At 44.1% G+C, this 26,435-nt stretch overlaps 3 protein-coding genes across 3 annotated transcripts; 2 read left to right on the top strand and 1 right to left on the bottom strand.

Annotated features, from left to right (window-relative positions):
- Positions 1 to 8,868: 8,868 nt before the first annotated feature.
- Positions 8,869 to 10,320, bottom strand: kbtbd13b (kelch repeat and BTB domain containing 13b). The gene has a single exon (XM_070831364.1). The coding sequence runs from the start codon at positions 10,318 to 10,320 to the stop codon at positions 8,881 to 8,883; it is 1,440 nt and encodes a 479-aa protein (XP_070687465.1). The 3' UTR covers positions 8,869 to 8,880.
- Positions 10,321 to 12,710: 2,390 nt separating this feature from the next.
- On the top strand, positions 12,711 to 18,019 carry LOC139202050 (serine/threonine-protein kinase pim-3-like). Its single transcript, XM_070831523.1, has 6 exons — positions 12,711 to 12,851; positions 13,802 to 13,911; positions 15,153 to 15,203; positions 15,793 to 16,156; positions 17,198 to 17,374; positions 17,811 to 18,019. The coding sequence occupies exons 1-6, from the start codon at positions 12,782 to 12,784 to the stop codon at positions 18,017 to 18,019; spliced, it is 981 nt and encodes a 326-aa protein (XP_070687624.1). The 5' UTR covers positions 12,711 to 12,781.
- A 2,587-nt stretch (positions 18,020 to 20,606) lies between these two features.
- ftsj1 (FtsJ RNA 2'-O-methyltransferase 1) lies at positions 20,607 to 25,873 on the top strand. Its single transcript, XM_070831524.1, has 11 exons — positions 20,607 to 20,640; positions 21,201 to 21,338; positions 21,718 to 21,787; positions 21,988 to 22,108; positions 22,404 to 22,482; positions 22,589 to 22,641; positions 22,717 to 22,770; positions 23,505 to 23,607; positions 23,875 to 23,958; positions 24,565 to 24,668; positions 25,267 to 25,873. Exons 2-11 carry the CDS (start codon positions 21,218 to 21,220, stop codon positions 25,438 to 25,440), a joined length of 963 nt encoding a protein of 320 aa, XP_070687625.1. The 5' UTR covers positions 20,607 to 20,640; positions 21,201 to 21,217; the 3' UTR covers positions 25,441 to 25,873.
- The last annotated feature ends 562 nt before the right edge of the window (positions 25,874 to 26,435 follow it).

Below are 26,435 nucleotides of genomic sequence, written 5' to 3'. Positions count from 1 at the left end.
ATTTTAAAAAAACACAAAGCAAGGATCAAAGCATAAAAGGGCACACCTCCACCAGAGTTCCATGGGGGACTATGGGAGTAAGGAGAGAGAGAGAGGGTGGGAGGGAGCGAGGGTGTGTGTGTGTGTGTGTGTGTGTGTGTGTGTGTGTGTGTACCTCCACCAGAGTTCCTGGGGGACTATGGGTACACGGATTTTAAAAAAACACAAAGCAAGTATCAAAGCACAAAAGGGCACACCTCCACCAGAGTTCCATGGGGGACTATGGGAGTAAGGAGAGGGGGGGGTGATGGTGTGTGTGTGTGTGTGTGTGTGTGTGTGTGTGTGTGTGTGTACCTCCACCAGAGTTCCAGGGGGACTATGTGAGTAAGGAGAGAGACAGAGGGTGGGAGGGAGCAAGGGTGTGTGTGTGTGTGTGTGTGTGTGTGTACCTCCACCAGAGTTCCTGGGGGACTATGGTTACACCGATTTAAAAAAAAAACAAAGCAAGGATCAAAGCACAAAAGGGCACACCTCCACCCGAGTTCCATAGGGGACTATGGGAGTAGGGAGAGGGGGGGGAGGGTGATGGTGTGTGTGTGTGTGTGTGCGTGTGCATGTACCTCCACCAGAGTTCCAGGGGGAGTATGGGAGTAAGGAGAGAGAGAGAGGGCGGGAGGGAGCAAGGGTGTGTGTGTGTGTGTGTGTGTGTGTGTGTGTGTGTGTACCTCCACCAGAGTTCCTGGGGACTATGGTTACACGGATTTAAAAAAAAACACAAAGCAAGGATCAAAGCACAAAAGGGCACACCTCCACCAGAGTTCCATGGGGGACTATGGGAGTAAGGAGAGGGGTGTGTGTGTGTGTGTGTGTGTGTGTGTGTACCTCCACCAGGGTTCCTGGGGGACTATGGTTACACGGATTTTAAAAAAACACAAAGCAAGGATCAAAGCACAAAAGGGCACACCTCCACCAGAGTTCCATGGGGGACTATGGGAGTAAGGAGAGGGGTGTGTGTGTGTGTGTGTGTGTGTGTGTACCTCCACCAGGGTTCCTGGGGGACTATGGTTACACGGATTTTAAAAAAACACAAAGCAAGGATCAAAGCATAAAAGGGCACACCTCCACCAGAGTTCCATGGGGGACTATGGGAGTAAGGAGAGAGAGAGAGGGTGGGAGGGAGCGAGGGTGTGTGTGTGTGTGTGTGTGTGTACCTCCACCAGAGTTCCTGGGGGACTATGGGTACACGGATTTTAAAAAAACACAAAGCAAGTATCAAAGCACAAAAGGGCACACCTCCACCAGAGTTCCTGGGGGACTATGGGAGTAGGGAGAGGGGGGGGGGTGATGGTGTGTGTGTGTGTGTGTGCGTGTGCGTGTGCGTGTGCGTGTGCGTGTGCGTGTACCTCCACCAGAGTTCCAGGGGGAGTATGGGAGTAAGGAGAGAGAGAGAGGGCGGGAGGGAGCAAGAGTGTGTGTGTGTGTGTGTGTGTGTGTGTGTGTGTGTGTGTGTGTGTGTGTGTGTACCTCCACCAGAGTTCCTGGGGGACTATGGTTACACGGATTTAAAAAAAAAAACAAAGCAAGGATCAAAGCACAAAAGGGCACACCTCCACCCGAGTTCCATAGGGGACTATGGGAGTAGGGAGAGGGGGGGGGGGGTGATGGTGTGTGTGTGTGCGTGTGCGTGTACCTCCACCAGAGTTCCAGGGGGAGTATGGGAGTAAGGAGAGAGAGAGAGGGCGGGAGGGAGCAAGGTGTGTGTGTGTGTGTGTGTGTGTGTGTGTGTGTGTGTGTGTGTGTGTGTGTACCTCCACCAGAGTTCCTGGGGACTATGGTTACACGGATTTAAAAAAAAACACAAAGCAAGGATCAAAGCACAAAAGGGCACACCTCCACCAGAGTTCCATGGGGGACTATGGGAGTAAGGAGAAGGGTGTGTGTGTGTGTGTGTGTGTGTGTGTGTGTGTGTGTGTGTGTGTGTGTGTGTGTGTGTATGTGTGTGTGTGTGTGTGTGTGTACCTCCACCAGAGTTCCTGGGGGACTATGGTTACACGGATTTTAAAAAAAAACAAAGCAAGGATCAAAAAGCAAAAGGGCACACCTCCACCAGAGTTCCATAGGGGACTATGGGAGTAGGGAGAGGGGGGGGGGGTGATGGTGTGTGTGTGTGTGTGTGCGTGTGCGTGTACCTCCACCAGAGTTCCAGGGGGAGTATGGGAGTAAGGAGAGAGAGAGAGGGCGGGAGGGAGCAAGGGTGTGTGTGTGTGTGTGTGTGTGTGTGTGTGTGTGTGTACCTCCACCAGGGTTCCTGGGGGACTATGGGTACACGGATTTTAAAAAAACACAAAGCAAGGATCAAAGCATAAAAGGGCACACCTCCACCAGAGTTCCAGGGGGGACTATGGGAGTAAGGAGAGAGAGAGAGAGGGTGGGAGGGAGCGAGGGTGTGTGTGTGTGTGTGTGTATGTGTGTGTGTACCTCCACCAGAGTTCCTGGGGGACTATGGGTACACGGATTTTAAAAAAACACAAAGCAAGTATCAAAGCACAAAAGGGCACACCTCCACCAGAGTTCCATGGGGGACTATGGGAGTAAGGAGAGGGGGGGGTGATGGTGTGTGTGTGTGTGTGTATGTGTGTGTGTGTGTGTGTGTGTGTGTGTGTGTACCTCCACCAGAGTTCCTGGGGACTATGGTTACACGGATTTAAAAAAAAAACACAAAGCAAGGATCAAAGCACAAAAGGGCACACCTCCACCAGAGTTCCATGGGGGACTATGGGAGTAAGGAGAGGGGTGTGTGTGTGTGTGTGTGTGTGTGTGTGTGTGTGTGTGTGTGTGTGTACCTCCACCAGGGTTCCTGGGGGACTATGGTTACACGGATTTTAAAAAAACACAAAGCAAGGATCAAAGCATAAAAGGGCACACCTCCACCAGAGTTCCATGGGGGACTATGGGAGTAAGGAGAGAGAGAGAGGGTGGGAGGGAGCGAGGGTGTGTGTGTGTGTGTGTGTGTGTGTGTGTGTGTGTGTGTACCTCCACCAGAGTTCCTGGGGGACTATGGGTACACGGATTTTAAAAAAACACAAAGCAAGTATCAAAGCACAAAAGGGCACACCTCCACCAGAGTTCCATGGGGGACTATGGGAGTAAGGAGAGGGGGGGGTGATGGTGTGTGTGTGTGTGTGTGTGTGTGTGTGTGTGTGTGTGTGTACCTCCACCAGAGTTCCAGGGGGACTATGTGAGTAAGGAGAGAGACAGAGGGTGGGAGGGAGCAAGGGTGTGTGTGTGTGTGTGTGTGTGTGTGTACCTCCACCAGAGTTCCTGGGGGACTATGGTTACACCGATTTAAAAAAAAAACAAAGCAAGGATCAAAGCACAAAAGGGCACACCTCCACCAGAGTTCCATGGGGGACTATGGGAGTAAGGAGAGGGGTGTGTGTGTGTGTGTGTGTGTGTGTGTGTACCTCCACCAGAGTTCCTGGGGGACTATGGTTACACCGATTTAAAAAAAAAATAAAGCAAGGATCAAAGCACAAAAGGGCACACCTCCACCCGAGTTCCATAGGGGACTATGGGAGTAGGGAGAGGGGGGGGGGTGATGGTGTGTGTGTGTGTGTGTGCGTGTGCATGTACCTCCACCAGAGTTCCAGGGGGAGTATGGGAGTAAGGAGAGAGAGAGAGGGCGGGAGGGAGCAAGGGTGTGTGTGTGTGTGTGTGTGTGTGTGTGTGTGTGTGTGTGTGTGTGTGTACCTCCACCAGAGTTCCATGGGGGACTATGGGAGTAAGGAGAGGGGTGTGTGTGTGTGTGTGTGTGTGTGTGTGTGTGTGTGTGTGTGTGTGTGTACCTCCACCAGGGTTCCTGGGGGACTATGGTTACACGGATTTTAAAAAAACACAAAGCAAGGATCAAAGCATAAAAGGGCACACCTCCACCAGAGTTCCATGGGGGACTATGGGAGTAAGGAGAGAGAGAGAGGGTGGGAGGGAGCGAGGGTGTGTGTGTGTGTGTGTGTGTGTGTGTGTACCTCCACCAGAGTTCCTGGGGGACTATGGGTACACGGATTTTAAAAAAACACAAAGCAAGTATCAAAGCACAAAAGGGCACACCTCCACCAGAGTTCCATGGGGGACTATGGGAGTAAGGAGAGGGGGGGGTGATGTGTGTGTGTGTGTGTGTGTGTGTGTGTGTGTGTGTGTGTGTGTGTGTGTGTGTGTGTGTGTACCTCCACCAGAGTTCCTGGGGACTATGGTTACACGGATTTAAAAAAAAACACAAAGCAAGGATCAAAGCACAAAAGGGCACACCTCCACCAGAGTTCCATGGGGAACTATGGGAGTAAGGAGAAGGGTGTGTGTGTGTGTGTGTGTGTGTGTACCTCCACCAGAGTTCCTGGGGACTATGGTTACACGGATTTAAAAAAAAACACAAAGCAAGGATCAAAGCACAAAAGGGCACACCTCCACCAGAGTTCCATGGGGGACTATGGGAGTAAGGAGAGGGGTGTGTGTGTGTGTGTGTGTGTGTGTGTGTGTACCTCCACCAGGGTTCCTGGGGGACTATGGTTACACGGATTTTAAAAAAACACAAAGCAAGGATCAAAGCATAAAAGGGCACACCTCCACCAGAGTTCCATGGGGGACTATGGGAGTAAGGAGAGGGGGGGGTGATGGTGTGTGTGTGTGTGTGTATGTGTGTGTGTGTGTACCTCCACCAGAGTTCCTGGGGGACTATGGTTATACGGATTTAAAAAAAAAACAAAGCAAGGATCAAAAAGAAAAAGGGCACACCTCCACCAGAGTTCCATGGGGGACTATGGTGGTAAGGAGAGGGGTGTGTGTGTGTGTGTGTGTGTGTGTGTGTGTGTACCTCCACCAGAGTTCCTGGGGGACTATGTGAGTAAGGAGAGAGACAGAGGGTGGGAGGGAGCAAGGGTGTGTGTGTGTGTGTGTGTGTGTGTGTGTGTGTACCTCCACCAGAGTTCCTGGAGACTATGGTTACACGGATTTAAAAAAAAACACAAAGCAAGGATCAAAGCACAAAAGGGCACACCTCCACCAGAGTTCCATGGGGGACTATGGGAGTAAGGAGAGGGGTGTGTGTGTGTGTGTGTGTGTGTGTGTGTACCTCCACCAGAGTTCCTTCGGGACTATGGGTACACGGATTTTAAAAAAACACAAAGCAAGTATCAAAGCACAAAAGGGCACACCTCCACCAGAGTTCCATGGGGGACTATGGGAGTAAGGAGAGGGGGGGGTGATGGTGTGTGTGTGTGTGTGTATGTGTGTATGTGTGTGTGTGTGTGTGTGTGTGTGTGTACCTCCACCAGAGTTCCTGGGGGACTATGGTTACACGGATTTAAAAAAAAACAAAGCAAGGATCAAAAAGCAAAAGGGCACACCTCCACCAGAGTTCCATGGGGGACTATGGTGGTAAGGAGAGGGGTGTGTGTGTGTGTGTGTGTGTGTGTGTGTGTGTACCTCCACCAGAGTTCCAGGGGGACTATGTGAGTAAGGAGAGAGACAGACAGAGGGTGGGAGGGAGCAAGGGTGTGTGTGTGTGTGTGTGTGTGTGTGTGTGTGTGTGTGTGTGTGTGTGTGTGTGTGTACCTCCACCAGAGTTCCTGGGGGACTATGGTTACACGGATTTAAAAAAAAAACAAAGCAAGGATCAAAGCACAAAAGGGCACACCTCCACCAGAGTTCCATGGGGGACTATGGGAGTAGGGAGAGGGGGGGGGTGATGGTGTGTGTGTGTGTGTGTGCGTGTGCGTGTACCTCCACCAGAGTTCCAGGGGGAGTATGGGAGTAAGGAGAGAGAGAGAGGGCGGGAGGGAGCAAGGGTGTGTGTGTGTGTGTGTGTGTGTGTGTGTGTGTGTGTGTGTACCTCCACCAGAGTTCCTGGGGGACTATGGTTACACGGATTTAAAAAAAAACACAAAGCAAGGATCAAAGCACAAAAGGGCACACCTCCACCAGAGTTCCATGGGGGACTATGGGAGTAAGGAGAGGGGTGTGTGTGTGTGTGTGTGTGTGTGTACCTCCACCAGGGTTCCTGGGGGACTATGGGTACACGGATTTTAAAAAAACACAAAGCAAGGATCAAAGCATAAAAGGGCACACCTCCACCAGAGTTCCAGGGGGGACTATGGGAGTAAGGAGAGGGGTGTGTGTGTGTGTGTGTGTGTGTGTACCTCCACCAGGGTTCCTGGGGGACTATGGGTACACGGATTTTAAAAAAACACAAAGCAAGGATCAAAGCATAAAAGGGCACACCTCCACCAGAGTTCCTGGGGGACTATGGTTACACCGATTTAAAAAAAAAACAAAGCAAGGATCAAAGCACAAAAGGGCACACCTCCACCAGAGTTCCATGGGGGACTATGGGAGTAAGGAGAGGGGTGTGTGTGTGTGTGTGTGTGTGTGTGTGTGTGTGTGTGTGTGTGTGTACCTCCACCAGAGTTCCTGGGGGACTATGGTTACACGGATTTAAAAAAAAAACAAAGCAAGGATCAAAGCACAAAAGGACACACCTCCACCAGAGTTCCATGGGGGACTATGGGAGTAAGGAGATAGAGAGAGAGAAAGAGAGAGAGGGAGGATGTGTGTGTGTGTGTGTGTGTGTGTGTGTGTGTGTGTGTGTGTGTGTGTGTGTGTGCGTGCGTGTCCACACTTCCTGCAGAGTACCAGGGACACAGGACTTCCACTAGAGCACCAGGGGCACGAAACCCCCATTAGAGCACCAAGGGCACGAAACTGACATTAGAGTACCAGGGGCATGAAACTGCCATCAGAGTACCAGGGGCACGAAACTGACATTAGAGCACCAGGGGCATGAATAGATAGAGAGAGAGAGAGTGTGTGTGTGTGTGTGTGGGGGGGCTGTATTTGGACTGACCCAGTTCCTCTGTAGTTCTGGTTAAATGAAAACACTCTGCATGTAAACACAGAGATCATAAAGCATGTGTCACCCTGCTGACTTCGGCCTGCAGTCAAAACAAATATACACTGGAAATACTATGTTTTAGAAATGTTGTTGTTTAATTTAAAAAAAACTATAACTATATTAGTGATTAGTAAGTCATCTGTGGTGTGAAGCCAATGCTCATGATTTTTGTGCTCACACTGTACAAACCAATCAAGTGTTCACACTGCACGTGTAAAATAGAAAATAAAACGGCCTGTTGGCACCTGTAGACTTTTGAAAAGTCACAATAAACAAAGCCTTGAAAGCTCCAAGGCAGGCAGAATTTTGTTTGGTCTTGATAAGGCAGCAACATGCTGCCTTCATTATCTGTATGCTGAAAAAAAAGTGGGAATCGACCTGTGGCTCTGCTTCAACTGTGTTAGAGCCTGATGATGGCCAACCAAATTTCTAATAATAATAATTTATTAGTTGATCATATTTTGTATTTTTTAAATACAGTAAAAAATATGATGTTTGGGTCTAATTGTAGTAAGTTAGAGTAAAAGTATAAAGTAGCAAAAAATGGGAAAACTTAATTAAATACAGTAATTGAGTAAATGTACTTACTTACATGGAGCTAATACAAAGAGGAAGTGTAGCCCTTTATTTTGGGTAGTTTAGGTTTTTGTTTAAAAAAGAGGTGAAGCAGGTTTGACAAACGCAGATCATTTGAAATTGAGTTTCAGACAGCATCATATGGTCAGATGCTGATAAACTGATTAATGTCCACAGATAGAGCCTCATCCATCACGGAGTCAAACCTCTGGTTCCTGGCTTTGCTCCCAGACTCAAGCTGGAGGTTGTGGAGGGCGTCGGCCCGAGCGCTGCGTCCCGGCCTGACCCCGGCCTCTCTCTTTATTCTAGGTCAGATTTAGCATCGCTGCCTGCTGCTGGCGTCCTGCCCGGCTGCCCGCGGTGCCTGGCTCTGCCTGCCGTGCACCTCCATCGTCATCATCGAGGAAACAGAGGCTGCTGCAGGAAACAGAAGCTCTGTGTGAGGACAAACACTGGAGTTCACATGGTGCCAGCAGCACTGAGGGACACACTGAGTCTATGAGATGAATCAGAGTTAGTTATATTTATAAAACAACTGATGATGATGATGATGGGGGACATATAGTCACACAGATAATCTCATAAATTCTGCTTCCTCTCTTGAAATTTCCCTAAAGTGACTTGTATCTATTGTATAAATTATAGCTAAGCATTTAATTCAAGATTTTGTTTTTAACTTTTCATTTGACCATAATTGAAAATATCACCATGTTTCTCTGCTTTTTTCAGATATTTCTGATATAAACCACTGACCTTTGACAGAATTAGAAAACATTTGTCTCTTGACATTACACCCAACCCCAACCCTCATAATATATACACTTTTTTGACACAAAACCTCTTCTGACTAATATGTGTCCCCGGTGTGCCTAGAGATCGCCAAACTATGAGAAAGGACCGTCCTCTCCCTTTTCCCCTGCTCCATCTCTCAGTAAGTCTTTGAGAAAACACTCCATTTAGATTCAGCTCCCCTTATGATGTCATAAGGGGATCTATTGATCATGTGACATCCTCTGGCCCTTCAGCAGGCCGACTGTTCCATTGTTTTTTCCTCCCTACCGCCAGCTTCTGCTAATACAATGTTGAAGGCAAGAGTGTTGCAACAACAACAGCTGCAGCAGCCATGTCTGTACGATGAATAATAATGTGTTTGTTGAACATTAAACAATGTGAACCTGTGTGTGAACCATGTGAACTTTTAAATTATAAATGAAAATAAATTTTATTCATCACTAATGATAGAAATGATGGACAACACTACAAAGACCCAAAGTTGTACTAAAAATGAATTATCATGTAACTTTATTGAAGTACAGGTGTATAGAAAAAAACATGCCAGTGTAAAAAGATGCTGACAATAAATCCCAGAGCAAACAAAGCCGTTACTGCACCATAAGAGCGTCTGGAAGCTGGAGCATGAACGTCCACACAGATCCACTTCTGGGAAAACCCTTCATTTGCCGTCGAGGCTTCCAGTTTTTACCCTCGACTGCGTACTCAAGGGTCATGCTCCTGTTGAGCGTGAACACAGAGTCGCCTTGCACCACGGCCGTAAACAGCGAACCTCTGCTGTTGGCAAAGTGTCCAGGCAGGGACGACCACTGGCCCGAGTTCAGATTATAACAGTCCATCAGGCACCTCAAGAAGTCATCAGACGGCCCATTTCTCATGACAAAAAGGTTGTCTCTGTGTCCGATCATGCAGTGGCCATAGCTCTGGTGCCTGATCAGCGTGGTAACAAGCTGCCACTCATCTTTTCTTGAGACATACTCGTAGATCTCTGTGGTCTCCATTGGCTTCCATAAACACACAAATATCCTGCTCATGGCTTTGGTGCATGCCGCGCCTGCCACTGGTCGAGGTAAGTGAGCAGCAAACCCCCACTGTCCAGTCTTTATGTCATATGTTTCCACAGATGACATCACTGTTCGCTCGTATTCTCCTCCGATGGCATAAAGACGACCGTCTACACCCACAAGACTGAGATTGTATCGCAGCTGTGCTGGACTGGAAATCCTGCTCCAACTGTTGTTCTCCACGCTGTAGCAGAAACAAGACTCCACAACATGTTTATGAAGTCCATGAACTCCACCGACGATGTAGAGTTTGTTGTCTAAAACAGTCACTCCAGCCATGGAGGTGCTGGCCTGTAGCGGCAGATCTGTTAACACCTTCCAGTTGTTGCCAGTTTCATCCAGGTAGCAGACCGTCCTGCAGGCTGCATGTACAGTTTCATCCACACCGCAGGTCACATGAGCCCCCACAGCCACGAAAACACTCGGGGTCAAAGACTCTACGTAGGAGATGAGCTCTGACGGTAAGGTTTTCTGGACCTCCGCCTCCAGGTTTGGGTACATGTTTCGGATAAAAAGCGCAGCAGCGTGGTAAAGGTCCATGAGGCCAAAGGTTGCAGCGGTGTGATACATCAGTAAACAATTGTCAGAGTCAATCAGGTTGATGAGATGCTTAGTGAGCAGCGCCACCTGCAAGAAAGCGGCACATTCAATGGCCTCAACAATGTCGTCACCATCTAGGACGGGCATCTCACCTCGTAAAACCATCAAGGCAATGAGGAAGCCTCGAGCATGCAGACATTTGAGGTGTATTTCCTCTTGCTGACACTCTTTCATCCCAGAGCGATACAGAGCTTGGAAATAGTCACAGCTCTGAACAAGAAACCTCTTCTCCTCGGAGAAGTGAGTGTCTCCGACCACAATAGTTAATTTGGGCGATGCGGGACCGGAGTCACAACATGACAGGTGTCTTTTGTCCACACCGTCACAGCTGCTACTGTCCTCTGATTCACTGCTGTGCGCTGACATTACTATTATCTAATAGACACGCTCAACAAAACAATCTCCATGAAAATGGCGCGAAAGGTTCAAGCATTTCCAAAAATCTTGAAGTGGAGCTGGAGAGAAGTGAGTCAGTACGAAGCAGCTTCACTCCTCAGAGAGGCTCAGTTGTTTCACAGCTTTCAAAATAGACGCAGCTAAACATAGACGAGAACAAATGACCTCAGTCACATTCATGCTGTGGACAAGAGAGCAGCAAGTGAACACCGGGTTAGTGTTATCGGCTGCTACAAACTTTAAGTTTAACCACAACACAAGAACACATCTCTCACTTTGCTATGGTGGTATTTAACAATGACACTATTGTTGGTTTGATTTGGAGGTGGAAAACAACAAAAACAGGGCGTTATATGACCTGCGGAGACTCCAATTTGTTAGTTCTCCCAGCAAAGGAACAGTCCATCACATGAACCCTAAACAAACAAGAGAGTGTGCAAGATAAGTGCACTTCAAAGATGTTCTGGGGAGATAAATGGTAAGATAAGTAGTTAGATGTGAAGTTAGTTAGTCCTTGATTGTTTTTAACATACATACTGTATCACTTAAAGGACTTGAAGGGTCAGCGATCGGGACAATTGAACACCCGATTAACACTGATGGCACACATGAGAAACTTTTGGACCAGACACAGGCAATGCAACAATTGGCCTTCATCATCGCTGGTTCTTTGACGTCAGTTTGGTTCGTCATATTCTATCTTCAGAAACCTGAAAAAGACCTTATCCTGCTTTTCAGAAACATGGATATGCTACCTGGAGAACTCAAATAGAAACCGGGATGTTTCGACATGTAAACACCTTATCCAGGTTTCAGAGCATTTGATGGTACAAAACATAGCTGAGATGTGAGAAATCAAGATGCGACTGCACACAGATTATCAGAGACCTGGACACTGTTATGATCATGCATACAGGGATATGGATAACAAGGTTTCTCATGTTTCATGTAAACAACATATCCCGATTAAGATCAAAACCAGGATAAGGATCAAAACCGGGATACTAATGTGCGTGTAAATGCACTCAGTCTCTTTACATTCACTTACAGTGAGGGGCGGAGAGCGTGACCTACATTCGGGCTCAGTGGGGATGTACTACAGCAGGTCATGTGACCCAGCCGCTGCCTCCTTAGTCAAAACAATCCCACTGGCTCCAGCAGTTTGTGAGCAGACAAAGGGGATTGTGGGAATGTTGTGCTGGTGCTTTGATCTGTCCGACCAACTGCAGGTGCTGCTCCGCTCACTTACAGCATGAAATCAGATGAAAACCAGAGGAGGAAACAATTACACAGATAAATGCACCGTAATACTGCGGGGTGTTCTCACCACGTAGCTATAGAATATAGTATGTGCAGGAAAAAGGAAGTAAAGAAGTTATTGCATTCAATAATCTTTAGTTTTTCTGAAGGCATTTTTATTTTCTGCTTCAGTTTCAGTGTTTTCAGTGTCAGCAGCAGTCTCTGATAAACCAACAGGAAACTACCGGCCCAGCACCAGACAGCAGGCACAGTCAGAGTCGAGCTGGTGAAGAAAACTGAACATCTAGCGGCTAAAGAATCATATATCTCCCTCAGGAGTTGGTGGAGACCAAAACCAGAGCTACAAGAGTTTAGTTATTTCAGGGCTCTCGTGACTGCTTACTTTCACACTGTGGTATTGCCACTTTTACTTAATTAAGTACCTCAATACGATACTCAAGCAATATCACCAAATTACAAAATAACCACAGCAAACAGCAGAACTGCTTAGATTAATGATTGATTTCAGACTGAGTGATGGATGAACTGCATTCACTTATATAATTATGTTGAGGGATGTTGGCTCAGTCTCAGATAATACTATCAAATTTGAGCCCACAGATTGTTAGAATATTAACTATTATAACATTTCTTACAACCTTGTGTTATTATCTTCATTATTTCTATTTAAAATTTGTATTTTATTTGTTTTGTTATTATTATTCTCTGAAGAGCCGAAGCACCTACCCTTTCTGGATTCCTGCGCCTGTCCTTACTACGTAAAACTAGTCCGCGTGTTTTCTCGTTGGTTAAAGCTTCTTTTTCACGTCTCCGGCTTAAAATTAACCGTGAACCGACATGACTCGACGCATGCCTGATTATCCAGGTGTGTTATTTTGTGTGTGAAGCCGCGGGATCTGTGGTGTTACTTAACGGTCAGCGGGGACTCGGCGGAGGGATCTATGTGATATTTGTAAATATGGGCACCGGCCGGAGGAGCGACAGGCTGAGTGGCGCGCTTCTCCTCAGGCAACGTTTTTCTGTCTAAATTATCTTAATACCGATGGATTTTCATCGTTTTTCCAACGTAACTCGCTCGTAAGGAGGTTCGAGGACTTTGCTGTTACCTGGGATTTATTACGCGAATATTTTCCGGGTGTTTTCTTCATTTTTGTGAGAGGTGACGAGCAGCATGCTGCTCTCCAAGCTGGGCTCCTTCTCGTCCAGCATGGATCTGCCGGCGAAGCTCCAGCTGCAGCAAGGTAACGGTTTTAACCACAACCTGCCGGTGTTACACGCTGTTCTGTGACCCCTTATAATCCGCGTCCTTCTCCAACCCATACCAGTCATCTCTGGACGTCTAACCAAAACCTTAACTTTCAACTAAATCAACTAAAACCTTTATAGTTTCATGGTCAGGTCCCATAACACGGCGTACACGTGGACCAGCAGGTTAATAAGTTACCTTCAGAAAATGACAGAAACTAACAGCCATTTTGTAGACTAACAAGCAGCTAGATATCTGCTACTTTATTTTGTAATCATCTAAAACAGCTAATGTATTCAGTTTAACTCGGCCGATGTCATCTAAGGCATAACATCTTCACATTGAAGAGGCTAGGACCAGCTATAGTTTGGCATTCTTACCGAGGACATCAAATTTACTGTTTAAATGTATATATTTTCAATACATTACGCAATTAGTGGATGGGTGCTACTGTATGACCTTTAAATAACACAGTCTGGGGCCATTTTGAAAGCCAGGTGTTGTGCAAAAATGCGTATTTATCCTGTAATGAAAAACCACATGCCCTCTGTTTTAAAACATTTTTTTTACTTTAATCACATAACGTCGTTTAAAGGATTTATATTGGACATGATGATGATGATGATGATGATGATGCTCTGGACAGTCCACCATTTTTAAACGGCCGACACAAGAAAACAGCGGTCACTCGAGGACATTTGGTTATCTGGTCGTGTGTATTCATTTATTTTTGTATATTTTCATATTTAACCAAGATGGCTTCTCATTTGACGCCTGTTTACGTTAAGAGCAAGGCGTGAAGCTGTGAAACTACACGCCGAGGACTTATAGGAAGAAAGAGATCTTTTGTGGGGATTACAGATTTTGGCGCAACACTACCGGGTCTCAACCGTGCGAATCACGTTCAACAATCCTAATTAATTAACTTATTTCTGTGTTTTTCAGCCAAAGCGGAGAAGCAGCCGTTTGAGAAGCAGTACCGGCTGGGCTCGGTGCTGGGCAGCGGAGGATTCGGCACCGTCTACTCGGCTGTCCGCCTGGCCGACGGGCTGCCGGTAAGAGCGGGGAGCCGCTTTGTTTTGGTCCCGGCACATGGCCGCGGCTCACAGCGTCAAGCTACACACGGGAAACACCCCCGTTTCCGGCTGTTGCCTTCAAAATAAAAGTAGCTTTGAATATAAACTTAGTGATTGAAAGGTCTTCCTTGACCTTGGAAGCTTTTGGATTTTTGCAGACCTTCCTCTGTAGATTTCTCAGTTACTACATAATTGTAGAAACAGCAGCTGCAAGTCTCACTGCTTTATTGCTTGAAATATCTACAGTAAACTTTTTGCTCAACTCCTTACGAATACAGTAAAGCTATTTTCCATCCTAAAGGGCCAATAGCCTTGAGATTCCAGGTCTGCACCCAACATTTACAGTATTTCAGTTTTCCTTACACACATCTAAGAGGAAGCAGCTTGTTTGTTTGTGCATAGCATATGATTTTTGGCTGAATTCACAACTGATGTGAGAACGTCCCTCTCAGCCGATGACATTACACAAATGTCTTTTGATCTTCACACAGTTAGTCTTGGCGACGCTTGCAGGAACATGCATTTGGTTGTTACCACTTAAAAGAATCGATTTGGGTTGTATTTCAAGGTATTGTGTGTATGACAAACCATCTGTAGTTGGTCTGCTTTCTAATGGATGTTCTGATGTTTTACAGTACTTTTTCTCCCTCATTTTTGCCTACCTAGAAAAGATAGTTTTTCATTAAACAATGTGCTTTTATTTATTTAATACTTTAAACCAAAATTGTCAGAATATCTCAGCTGCTGTACTCACCAGGAACTGAAGTTTTTGTTTTGACTCGGTGCTTTTATTTTGAAGGCAGTATCTGTCTGTACGTCCTGTTTTATTGTTGTCAGCTGTGTTGCTTGATGCAGAGCAGGCATGTGGTCTTTGTTTTCACAAAGAAATGTGGCCAGTGAAGCTTTACTCTCCTGTTGTATCCAAATATAATCGTGCTATTTTGCTTTAAACTCAATGGGAGCAGGAAGTGGTGTCACATTTTTAATATTCTCACAGCGTTGCCCTAAGATGATGGGGAAAATCCTTTTTATTTATAAATTAAACATTCAAAGCAGACAAAAAGCTTCATGTTACTGTGAAGTCACAGAATCTTTTTGTGACCACTGTTTATTCTGTGTTTCTTAAAGAGGCAGGGTTTATTGTGCCCATTATGTTATACTGCATATTTTAAATAACTGTGTGGAGGATGTGTGTTAATGGTGTTTATGTTTTTGTGCAGGTGGCGGTGAAACATGTGTGCAGGGACAGAGTGACTGAGTGGGGCTCACTGGTGAGCATAACAACTTGTAATATACTGTGTTATTCCTATATTAGTCAAACATGAAACACATTATTTACATATAGAAGTGGTTCCAAATTAAAGAAAACACAAGTGGTATTAATGACACTTCTAATCTTCAGTTAGACAAATGATTTGCTCCTCATCCATATAATGTTTAATATTCAAAATCACAGCTAAGTTTAACTCTAAGTGCACTTGACTCAATGTTTGTTTTTTTTAAGATGTGGCCTGTCTGTGTTTCCTGCTATAATTAAATCTGATAAAGCTGCGACCAAGAATTTCAGTTACAGATTAGTTTGCCTATTGTTGTCTCAATTGATCTTTTTGTGTATAAAATGCAGAATGTAGGGGAAAATGTCCAAGGTGATATCTTAAGATGTAGAGTTTTGAGTCTAAAAGCTTGAATATTTTCAGTTTACTGTCATCCGTGACAAAGAGAAGCAGCAAACTTGCCGGCTGGAGCCACCATGTTTTTAGGCTAAAAATGATCTAATCTAATCAGCTAATTGTTGCAGCTGCAGAATAATTTTCTGGGCTGGTGACTTGTCTGTAAATGTTCCCTTTGATATCCTCTCAGTGCGGCGCTGTGGTCCCTCTGGAGATCGTGCTGTTGAAGAAGGTGGGCGGGGCGTTTGCTGGCGTGGTGCGGCTGTTGGACTGGTGGGAGTGGGTGGACGGCTGGCTGATGGTGATGGAGTGTCCCGAGCCGGCACAGGACCTGTTTGATTACATCACGGAGCGCGGCGCACTGGACGAGGCGGCGGCACACGACTTCTTCCTGCAGGTGCTGGAGGCTGTGCGTCACTGCTACACCTGCGGCGTCGTCCACCGAGACATCAAGGACGAGAACCTGCTGGTGGACCTGAGGACCGGACGGATCAAACTCATTGACTTCGGCTCAGGGGCCCTCCTCAAAGACACCGCCTACACAGAGTTCGATGGTGAGTCTGATCATCCCACAGTAACCTAAGAACTGAACCAACAGTTTAATCTCAGACTTTTACTGTGTGGACGTACATTTTTGGGACATTTTACAGAACATTAAGAATTAGGACATTATTGAAAAGTGGGGACATGATCAGTGTAAAGAGTTTTTTTTTTTTTTTTGGTAAAGTAACTACATTTTGTGTAAAGTGGGGACACTTAGTATAATTCTGGAAATTTTTTCCAGTCCAGGAAAATGTTAGGAGTGTGCTTGAAATAGAAAATACTCCTTGAAAAAATGTTCATCATAATCTGATGTTTCATACCCAATCACTCATGTAAAGCAAAAATATTCAAATATTTGAAATGAAAGGATCCCGTCGTCATTTGTTTGTCTCCTGGCGCATAATTATCATTATCAAAGTTAAAATGAACAGCAGGTGAACTAAACAAAGTGACAGTTTACACTGATTACTGAGGGTGTGAAGGAATTCTGTAAACTTGATTCTTCAAACTTGTACTTGTAGTAACAGTTTAGATCATAAAGGATTTTGGTGTCTGGAAAGCTTTGGTTTAAGTACCTTTTTAAAAGTGCTTGAATGTAACTCTTAAAGCTGTAGGAGCCCTGTCACAAACACAGAAGTACAAACCTGTGTGTGTGTGTGTGATGGTTCAACATGATGACCAAACACGTTTGCAAGTTTACTGTGAAATTGGCTTTGGACAGAAGTAACTCTGCTCGTCTGTCCTCACATAACATAATGCAACTGGTGCATGATGGGAAGCTTTTTATTTTCCACAAACATCAGCTGTCGCTCTTGTGACCGGCAGTTGTCAGTAACCAGCAGCGTGATGATCAGTCATCACTTCCTGCTGCTGCTGCCGGTGTTTCCCCACCACGCCGCCGCTCTACACACTCACACTAACACACTGCACTGCTGTGTTTCTGTTGTCATGACGACTGCAGCAGCCCTTGCCGTTAGCGTCATGAGCCTCTCCCAGATCACTGTTGTGTACAGTGGAATACATGAAACCCCTAACGCCCCTCCCCCCTCCAGGTACGCGAGTGTACAGTCCGCCGGAGTGGATCCGGTTCGGCCGGTACCACGGTCGCTCGGCTACCGTCTGGTCGCTCGGCGTGCTGCTGTATGACATGGTGTGTGGGGACATCCCCTTCGAGCAAGACGAGGAGATCCTGAGAGGACGGATCCACTTCAGACGGAAAATCTCCTCAGGTCAGTCCGAGTGACGGGATCAGGTTTTAGATTGATTTCTATGAAAATCAACTTGTAAAACAAAAGTATGTGGACGCCCCTGTCTTGCAACTACCGTGTAAAAGTCTGGTGGCTTTGAATGGATTGATGTAACGGCTGTTCCTGGTTAAACAAAAGTGATCCTACAGAACTATCTCTGCAGGGATCTTTTCTGTAATGATGTCATTCAAATATCAATTTGAGCGGGTCAGTAGCACCAATGAGCACTTTGCTTTGATCTGGTGCAGTCGCCCCACAGGATTACATCACAGCCATAATAGCTGGTTCTCTCTGGAAGAGACGATCCACCGGATTCCAGTCATTTAGAGCCTAAGATATAGAGAAATAGTCTCCAGGGTTAAAGATGCTCTGCCTTAGAGGCTTTAACAGCATGTATCTCCCTGTGTCTCTGTCACAGAGTGCCAGCAGCTGATTGGCTGGTGTCTGAGCCAGCAGCCGTCTGACAGGCCGACCCTGGAGCAGATCCTCCTCCACGCCTGGGTGACGGGCGGCAGCGGGCAGCAGACAGACAGCGGTGGCATCACTCTCCACGCCGTCACAGCTGACTCCTCCTCTTCCTCATCGTCGTCGTCTTCTTCTTCTTCGTCCAGCCAGCAGAGCCTCTGACTGGTCAAAGGGAGGCTGCCAGGGGGGCGTGGCATGAACTTGATTTGATGTCCTCCGGTGGCGTCTGACCTCAGTGAGCTTGTGACCGTGTTGCTGTCACCGTTTGAGTCACAGTTGAGGATGAGGTCACGTCTGTGCTGTTCTACAGACGGTGGAGCTTAAGGAGCTTCGTCACTGTGCTGTTTTCCCTCTGACGTTCCTGTTTCAGAGCGTCTTCTGTGATGGCTACTGTCGCCACGGTAACCATCTGCGGCCAAGGAATCGGTCTGGAGGCACTGATGGTTCTTCAGAGGTTCCTTTAGTTCTAACATAAAGAACACTCGTAGTCACACAGACAGCCTCTTTTCCAAAAACACATTTTACTATTAAAGTCTGACAAACACCAGTTCATTGCTGCATTTCATCACGATACAACATGTTAAAACGTCCGTAGGGCCGTTATGACTGTTATTTCCAATATTTATTCATTATTTTGTCTATTGATAGTTTAGTCATATGGACGTGTGAGAGAATTTATCCTATTGGGCCACATCTCATAGTCATGACTTACAGTTTTAATAATTACAAAATAAAGCCTCCATTTTTCGAGGTGAATCATACTGTGAGATATCAGACAGCATTGAAATGTGTCCAAGGTCCAACATATTCAGTTTACTGTCACACAGGACAGAGAAACCTGCTTGATGAGCCCACGCCAGCTTTTAAAGAGCGATTTTCTAACCTCTGAAGAACCTCCCTTCACCTCCGAAACACACTCCGTGATGTCAGCACTGAGACGGCGAAGATGAACCCTCACCTGCTGACGTGGTGGGATACACACATTTGAGTCTTTACTGAACAAACACACACACACACACACACACAAACCTCTGTAGGCCTTGCACTGGTTCGCCAAACCTAAATACCAAAACTCTTTTTCATTCTTTATTCTCCTGAGCAGAAGTGTTTTCATCGTGTAACAAACGTCCCACTTCTGAACACAAACCGACGAGGGCTCCTCCTGATTGAAATGAACAAAACCGATTTTTAAAATATATGGAAGTGTATAAACAAGTAAACGTGACCGTTTAGGAGGAAAAACTTTCTGCAGCCGAAGTTCATTAAGACGATTGGACGTGTTTTTGTTTTTCCTGTTTCCTCGTCCAAGCAGGGCGGCTTATTGTTTTGTTTTTTAATGCACAGTCAATGCAAATATTGTTTTGTAATTTTAATATGTATTTGTTTTTTTTTATACACAAATATATATTTTATACATTTTGTTTTATTTATTTAGTGAAGCCTCGTTCTTTATCCTGTGGTTATTTAAGTTGTTTAACTTTTCTGAAATGTTTTTGCAATTTTTGTTACATTTTTGCCAAAAACAAGAATACATTTACATAAATCTTTGTTACAGTTATGATGTTTTGAAATATACATTTCTGACTGAAGTATTTTTTCATAGAAAAGTTTCAAATTAAATTTTTTGTATTTAAACAGTTTTGTGTGATCTGTCGACTCCTTTCAGACTCTTTTCTGTACCAACAACATTGCTGAAAAAGTAACTTCAGATTGTTTTATTGATTTTTACTCTTTAACCGCTGCTACATTTAGTTTTAATCAGTTCAGGACAATATTTTAATTTCACACTATTCTTTTAGACCACCTTAAACAACCATCGAAGTTTGTGACCATTTACTTAAATTGAAAAGTCAAGGGAGACAAATATGCCATTCACAACTCTAAATTCCTCATTTCAAGGTTTTATTAGGAGGTTCAGTCTTCAGTTGAGGACACAATTCAAACTTAAAATACTCTTAATTGCTGAATCGACAGTCATAATTGTTTCCATGCAATAGACTGTAGCAAAATGTATTGCACCATTTTACATTCATAACATCTAAAAACATTTAAAAATCATCTAAACTAAATGCACAAAATAGGCAAATAAATCCCTTCATGAAAACCTGATAATCAACACATGAATTCTTTAGAAATCCATAAATACTATATATTGCTTTTTAAAATGCAGTTTTCAATGTGTTTCAAGTTTAATATAATGAAAAAAAAACAATTACTACATTTTTGACTTCTGGTTCCAAGTGTGTTTAATACCAAAGGAACTAGATATAACATGTGGCTTAAAATGAAATGGAATAATCAATCAAAGAATCAATCTGATATTAATTTCTATTTTCATTTAAAATAAAATATTTCAGTTTTTCTTTGTTTCTTCTTTCATACAGAAAATTAAAAATACTTCTACTTGGAGCCGTTAATTGGCATCAATGAGATTTTCTATGATTTTCCTTTTGGGTTTTAGTCACGTTGTTGTTATAGGAAGTTATTTCATGTTCCCGTAGCGACACCGTGTGGTCACTACTGAGAAGACCGAAACCTCGAAACACTGGAGAGTGCTAAAGGAAAAAGAATTAACAAAAATATTTTGTAAAATAATGAAAATGTGGATTTAACGTTCATCAGCTATCTTTACCCAGCTTCTACGCGGTTTCTGCTTACAGTTTATCTTTGTAGCAAAGTTGAATATTTAATCTTTTAGCGGAAATATAATTTTGAACAGGCGCTTCGGGGACTACTGAAGGCAGGGGTCCTTCCGTCGTCAACACCGGAACAGCACGTGAACAGTATGTAAAACAACTGTTTTACAGTGTGTAAATGATTCATAAACTGTTATTAGAAGAAAGGGTTTCACCGACTAACGTGTGTTGTTTAGTATAAATGTGTATGTATTTAACCCAGAGGCATACAATGACCTAACATCAGACAAAAAGCTAAAACAGTCATGAAATGTGACGTTTCTTTTGCGCTCTACGCCAAACTCCATTAAAAAAGTTAATTAGACCAGGTTTGCCGGTCTTTCGCACGATAAGAGTGTACGTTAGTTTATAACTACATAAGTTTTAGATTCAGTAGGCGATGCTCTTCAATTCGGCTAATGTAAGATAAAGCAAACGCCATTCACTTTTACTAAATCTTAACTTAAAATTGGCTCACACACATGGAATGAGTTTGGATTCATCATTTTAACATTAATTTGAATAAAATAGTAGTAATGCTGAAAACCTTAAATTATAGCAGAGTTGTAAATAACAATATGTCATTATAGTATGGCAATTATGCCAATTTCCAGCCAATTTCAATGTGGCTGGTGTGTTTCTGATTCTCTGTGTGTGTTTTCCACCAGAGGGGTCAGAGGTCAGGATGGGTCGCTCCTCCAAAGACAAGCGGGATATTTACTACCGTCTGGCCAAAGAGGAAGGCTGGAGAGCAAGGAGCGCCTTCAAGCTGCTGCAGCTCGACCACGAGTTCAACCTGTTCACAGGTGAGACCCACGGGACACCTGAGACACACCTGTTCATGCCTCTGTCTATTAGACAATGGGCTGTACTCATGTAACGGGTCCTCCGCCTAACTTCCAGCCTTACAGCCCCTCACAGTCAGTATGGACTGCTGGAAGTAAAGGTCCTACAAAATAATTAGAACATGCTGATTACATGTGAAAACAACATGTGGCTTATTTGTAAAGAACTCTGATCCCACTGAAACACATGAACAGTTAAATAAAGTCTGCCTCTGGCTGTGGAGCAGGGACTCGCTCACCTCTTTGTGCTCTTTGAGGCTCATTTGGTGTCTAGCTGTGCTTCTGTCCTTTTCTTAAATGTCTGATTTGTCACAAAATCATTTTTTTTTCTCTCTCCCAGGTGTGAACAGAGCAGTGGATCTGTGTGCAGCTCCTGGCAGCTGGAGTCAGGTCCTCAGTCGGAAACTCAGGTTTGGCTTATTTTGTGTTTTTTAAATGAACATTTACTCACCGAGGCAGAAATCCTCTTCATGGCTTCAATTTAGTTGTGTTTTCTTAAAACTATAAGATAAAGTATTTCAAATCCGGAGTTATAGAAATGTTTTCTTGTCTTGTAAAGCTCTGTATGTCAGTTGCACCTTTTACTCACTAATAGCGTTTTTCCACTCAGAGGGCGGGAGGAGAAAGGCGAGAAGGGTGAGGGGGGTGAGGACGTGAAGATCGTGGCAGTGGACCTGCAGGCCATGGCTCCTCTGCCAGGGGTCACTCAGATCCAGGGAGACATCACCAAGGTGAGGACATGATTAATAAACATGTAACTCTGACAGTCCTTTTCCTCTGCAGGAACTTTACGACTTCATCTGTATGGAGCAGGACAGCCAGTCCTTTAAAAAAGGTTTAACAAACAGGCCCTCTTAAGTGTTTGTGATGGACCGCTGACTTCACTCTCCTACCACTCTCCCTCCTGTTGATGACGCATCTGTGAATCTTGTCACAAAGAATCACAAAAGTGTCGACATGCTGAAATTAATTGTGAGTCTCGTGCGATGGTGGGTCACCTGACTTGTGCTGTCTTCTTCCTCACAGGTGTCGACAGCTCAGGAGATAATCCGTCACTTTGAGGGTCATCCTGCCGACCTGGTGGTGTGTGACGGTGCTCCAGACGGTGAGGCGCTTACAATCCTGTCTGTCCTTGCATGTTCTTAAGTCTCTCTTGTCTCCCTTTTTAATTTTTTTACTTTATGGTGTTATTTCCTGTCCTGTCTCCACAGTAACCGGGCTGCATGATGTGGACGAGTACATCCAAGCTCAGCTCCTATTGGCTGTGAGTATAGAGGTGTCTGTTGTATGTATTTGCCTGTCGGTCTGAGGTGTCATGCTGACAGATGTTTTCTCTCAGGCTCTGAACATCACCACTCATGTCCTGAAACCTGGGGGGACGTTTGTGGCCAAGGTGAGTCCAACTTTTATTTATATCAGTATTTAAAAATCCACTTTCTATCTATCTATCTATCTATAGGCACTTTGTTGAATATTGGATTCTGATTGGTCAATTATGGCATTCTACGCTCTGTTATTTCTATATAACAGACTGTATAACTGCTATGGATGCAGTTCTAATAGCAGAAGCAATAAAATCAATATCAAATCAACAAAAACGTTTTTAAGTCAGAATTTTGAGTCAAATGACTAATTTCTTTAGTATGAAGCCGTGTAACAAAACGAGATAACATACAGTGAGTGTCGGGGCTCAGAGGTAGAGCAGGTCGTCCATCAAGCAAAAGATTGGTGCTTCAATCCTCCAAGTCCGTATGTCAAAGTGTCCTGCGTCCCCACACAGGAAGCGTAGCTGCAGTGTGTGAATGTGTATGAAATAGTAGTCTCCTCCAACTCCAAAGATTTCTTCTGTATGAATGATGTGTGAATGAGGATGTAATGTAAAAGCACTTTGAGTAGCAAGGCGCTATTCAAATACAGAACATTTACATATGTATCCGTCTATTTCTTGGTCGGATCTGTAACTGCTCTGGGCCAAGAGCCTAGGATTGAAAAACCAAATTCTTTGTCCTGAAAACACATCATATTGTTCTGGATAATTACCACAGTTTAAATAGTTGCATGCTTCAGTGCATTGTGGGTCGTGTCTCCTGTCCGATCAGGTTGTATTAACCAGGTCCTGTGTCTCAGATCTTCAGAGGTAAAGACGTGACTCTGCTGTACTCTCAGCTGAAGATCTTCTTCACTGGTGTGACCTGTGCAAAGCCTCGCAGCAGCAGGAACTCCAGCATCGGTGAGTCACCACCACTGCCGGCCAATCACATGCCTCCAAAGGAAGGCAAACCCCGCCCCTGAGACTTTTCTACTGTGGGCAACAGTGTGGTCACAGAATTTTTTTTACTGAAAATGCAAAAAGAAGTCAAATCTGCGACGCAACTTAATGTTTGACATAATAATAACTCAAAGTAGAAACCAACCACTTTAATTTACATCTGAATCTGTGGTATTTGCATAATCTCTTGTGACTAATTACATTCAGCACTTCTCTGATTATGTGCAGAGGCCTTCGTGGTGTGTCAGAATTACTCTCCTCCTGAAGGTTACGTCCCCAACATGTCCAACCCCCTGCTGGATCATTCCTATGGTAACTAGGAGCTCTTTTCCGCATGTGGTCTGTATTTAAAAAAGACTGTGTTAATGTAGATTTAAATGCACTCAGACAAGTCAGCTGGTTCAGCTTTACTAATTTCTGCTGGAGATCTGAGTGTTTTCAAACATCATTAAGACAAGTGTAAAAAAAATGTACGTATTTGATTTTTCATGCTTATTATCTTAGTTGCCTATTTTGTATTTAAAGTGGAATTTCAAGAATTTTTTTTTTTCTTGGAAAAAGGGAAAGACATAATATCAGCAGGTATATTACATATACATAAATGAGTCTATGTAACAGTTGCTGAGCAGTGAGCTCGGTGGCCACAAGTCAAATTGGGTTAAGAGTACATGTTAAATCATAGTGTGAAGAATAATAGTCTGTAATATCAGTCATGCAGCAGTTTCTTTCTAAAGCTTGTAGACATTAGCTGCCACAATCTTAATCTCATTATATTCATCTATTTTCTTTTAGCGGTCACATCGTGTCTGTTTGATTTTGAATAATCACGACATGGGTCAGGCTTTGGTTTCCCTGCATGTCCTGGTTCTGGTTCTCCTCTGTCTGTTCTCAGTCTGGGTTCTGCTCTCTGTCCTTCAGATGTGGACTTTAACCAGTTAGAGGGTCCGAACCGGGTTATTGTCCCCTTCTTAGCATGCGGTGACCTCAGCGCCTTCGACTCAGACAGAACATACCCTCTGCAGGTGAGGCGTCACTGAGTCTTAAACATGGGTTCAGTCATTTAGGTTATTTTAACACCTGTCATTCAATTCTCAGTTTGATTGTACCTGCTGTGGTCCTCTTGTTTTCTTTATTTTCACAATCAAATTCAGTCTATTCATTTGTTTAATTAAACGTCTATTAATTTACCCATTATTAAAGATGTAATTAAGCTATTTTACAGGGATTTAAAGGAATAATTAATAGATAAATTATAAATATTCTGGTATGTATGATGGATTATCTGCACAATTTATGTAAACTGTTAAACATTTACCAAATAACATGATAGCCACCCTTAACTAATTTCCCTATCTAGGAATTATCTTAGGATATAAATGCTGTAGTGTGTGGCATAGTTTAACCTACATTCTTCTCCCTATACAAATAAACATTAAATAAATATATATAAATATATATAATATTAGTACCTCGGATAGGCCTTCATTTTTCATTTTAGGTCAAAATACAGGAATGGTTTTCATGCGGCTGACAAATTTAAGAGATTTTTACACCTAGTTTCTGTAGTATTTCTTTTTTTTCTTCATGCAGTCAAATCTCACACTTGTCTTCTTTCTCCAGCTGGATGCTGATAAACAGTATCAGTACACCCCCCCTACCCAGCCGCCCATACGCCCCCCGTACCAGCAGGCCTGCCACCTCCGCAAAAACAACCTGCTGTCAAGAGAGGACGCTGTGTCCAACTGTCCCAGCCAGAGTCGAGATGAGGCTGAGCCACCGGCCGAGTCCACATGATCCATCTGACTGCTGCTGATTGGTGGAAAAAAAACACCAGGAGACAGACCACAGTTACCCTTAAAGAAACAGTCTGCCATTTTGGGAACGTCTCTTCGGTTTTGTCTGATAAGAGGATGGATAACTGTTTCATTTCTCTGCCTCCAGCACAGAGACAGGACCAGGACTTGTTTAGCCCAGCCCAGTTTCCTCCTGCCTCCAGTCTTTGTGCTAAACTAGGCTAAACACGCTGTGGACATGTCGCTGTACTGGATGTTTTTCAAATTGGAAAAGTATGTTTTTATTCTTTTGATTGATTTTATGTGGAATATTTGTGACAGATCCTTCATCCATCAGGCTGAGGAATTCTAAATATTGTATATTTTAAAAATAAAAGTTTTCTTGAAGGTGAACCAGCCTCCTGGTTTACATGAATTGTATTTTAAGGGTGATTTAACTGAGAATTTTTTATTTTTTTTTATTTTATGCAAACATTATCAAGTTTTAAGGAAATCTTTAATCATTAATCATTTATAGATTTCCTTTCCTACTAAGATTCAACTGCTTGTAATAAGCCCAATAGAAAAAGTAACAAAAACAGTTAAAGATTTATCGTGCAGGATTTAGGAGGATCTATTAGCAAAAATTGAATACTTTGTGTTGGTACAAATGGAGGATTATATTTAGCACAACAAAAAGCAACAGAGGCTGAATCCTCGTAGGCCACCGTAGCTTTTCTACACGCTTGGAATGAGAGGGATGAGCTGAGGGGTATTCAGTTGGTTGCAATTTGAGATCTCACTGCTAGATGTCACTAAATCTTGCACTCTGGTCCTGAAACGGTTTGTGGATACTGGGAACAATTTACAACTCTGCCCTCTCAAGGTCTACTAAGCTTTGAGGTGACTTACTCAAAGATTATTAACTGGGTGGTCTTTAATGTGAAGTGCTGGAACTTAGGCATTAAATAACACTTATATAACTTAATAAAAGCAGTTACATTTGACAATTTAATA

Source organism: Pempheris klunzingeri, chromosome 5, assembly GCF_042242105.1.
Source record: "Pempheris klunzingeri isolate RE-2024b chromosome 5, fPemKlu1.hap1, whole genome shotgun sequence".
In the NCBI taxonomy this organism is placed as follows: Eukaryota; Metazoa; Chordata; class Actinopteri; order Acropomatiformes; family Pempheridae; genus Pempheris; species Pempheris klunzingeri.
The sequence above is the reverse complement of the archived record's forward strand: the minus strand, read 5'-3'. Positions and strand labels throughout refer to the sequence as shown.

Bases quoted from the DNA above. Each gene is read 5' to 3' on its own strand.
- kbtbd13b (XM_070831364.1), bottom strand. From the start codon at position 10,320: ATGTCAGCGCACAGCAGTGAATCAGAGGACAGTAGCAGCTGTGACGGT.
- LOC139202050 (XM_070831523.1), top strand. From the start codon at position 12,782: ATGCTGCTCTCCAAGCTGGGCTCCTTCTCGTCCAGCATGGATCTGCCG. The intron at 13,912-15,152 runs GTAAGAGCGGGG...GTTTTTGTGCAG, and splicing joins GCCTGGCCGACGGGCTGCCG to GTGGCGGTGAAACATGTGTG. The intron at 15,204-15,792 runs GTGAGCATAACA...ATATCCTCTCAG, and splicing joins TGACTGAGTGGGGCTCACTG to TGCGGCGCTGTGGTCCCTCT.
- ftsj1 (XM_070831524.1), top strand. From the start codon at position 21,218: ATGGGTCGCTCCTCCAAAGACAAGCGGGATATTTACTACCGTCTGGCC. The intron at 23,608-23,874 runs GTGAGTCACCAC...GATTATGTGCAG, and splicing joins CAGCAGGAACTCCAGCATCG to AGGCCTTCGTGGTGTGTCAG. The intron at 23,959-24,564 runs GTAACTAGGAGC...TCTGTCCTTCAG, and splicing joins CCTGCTGGATCATTCCTATG to ATGTGGACTTTAACCAGTTA.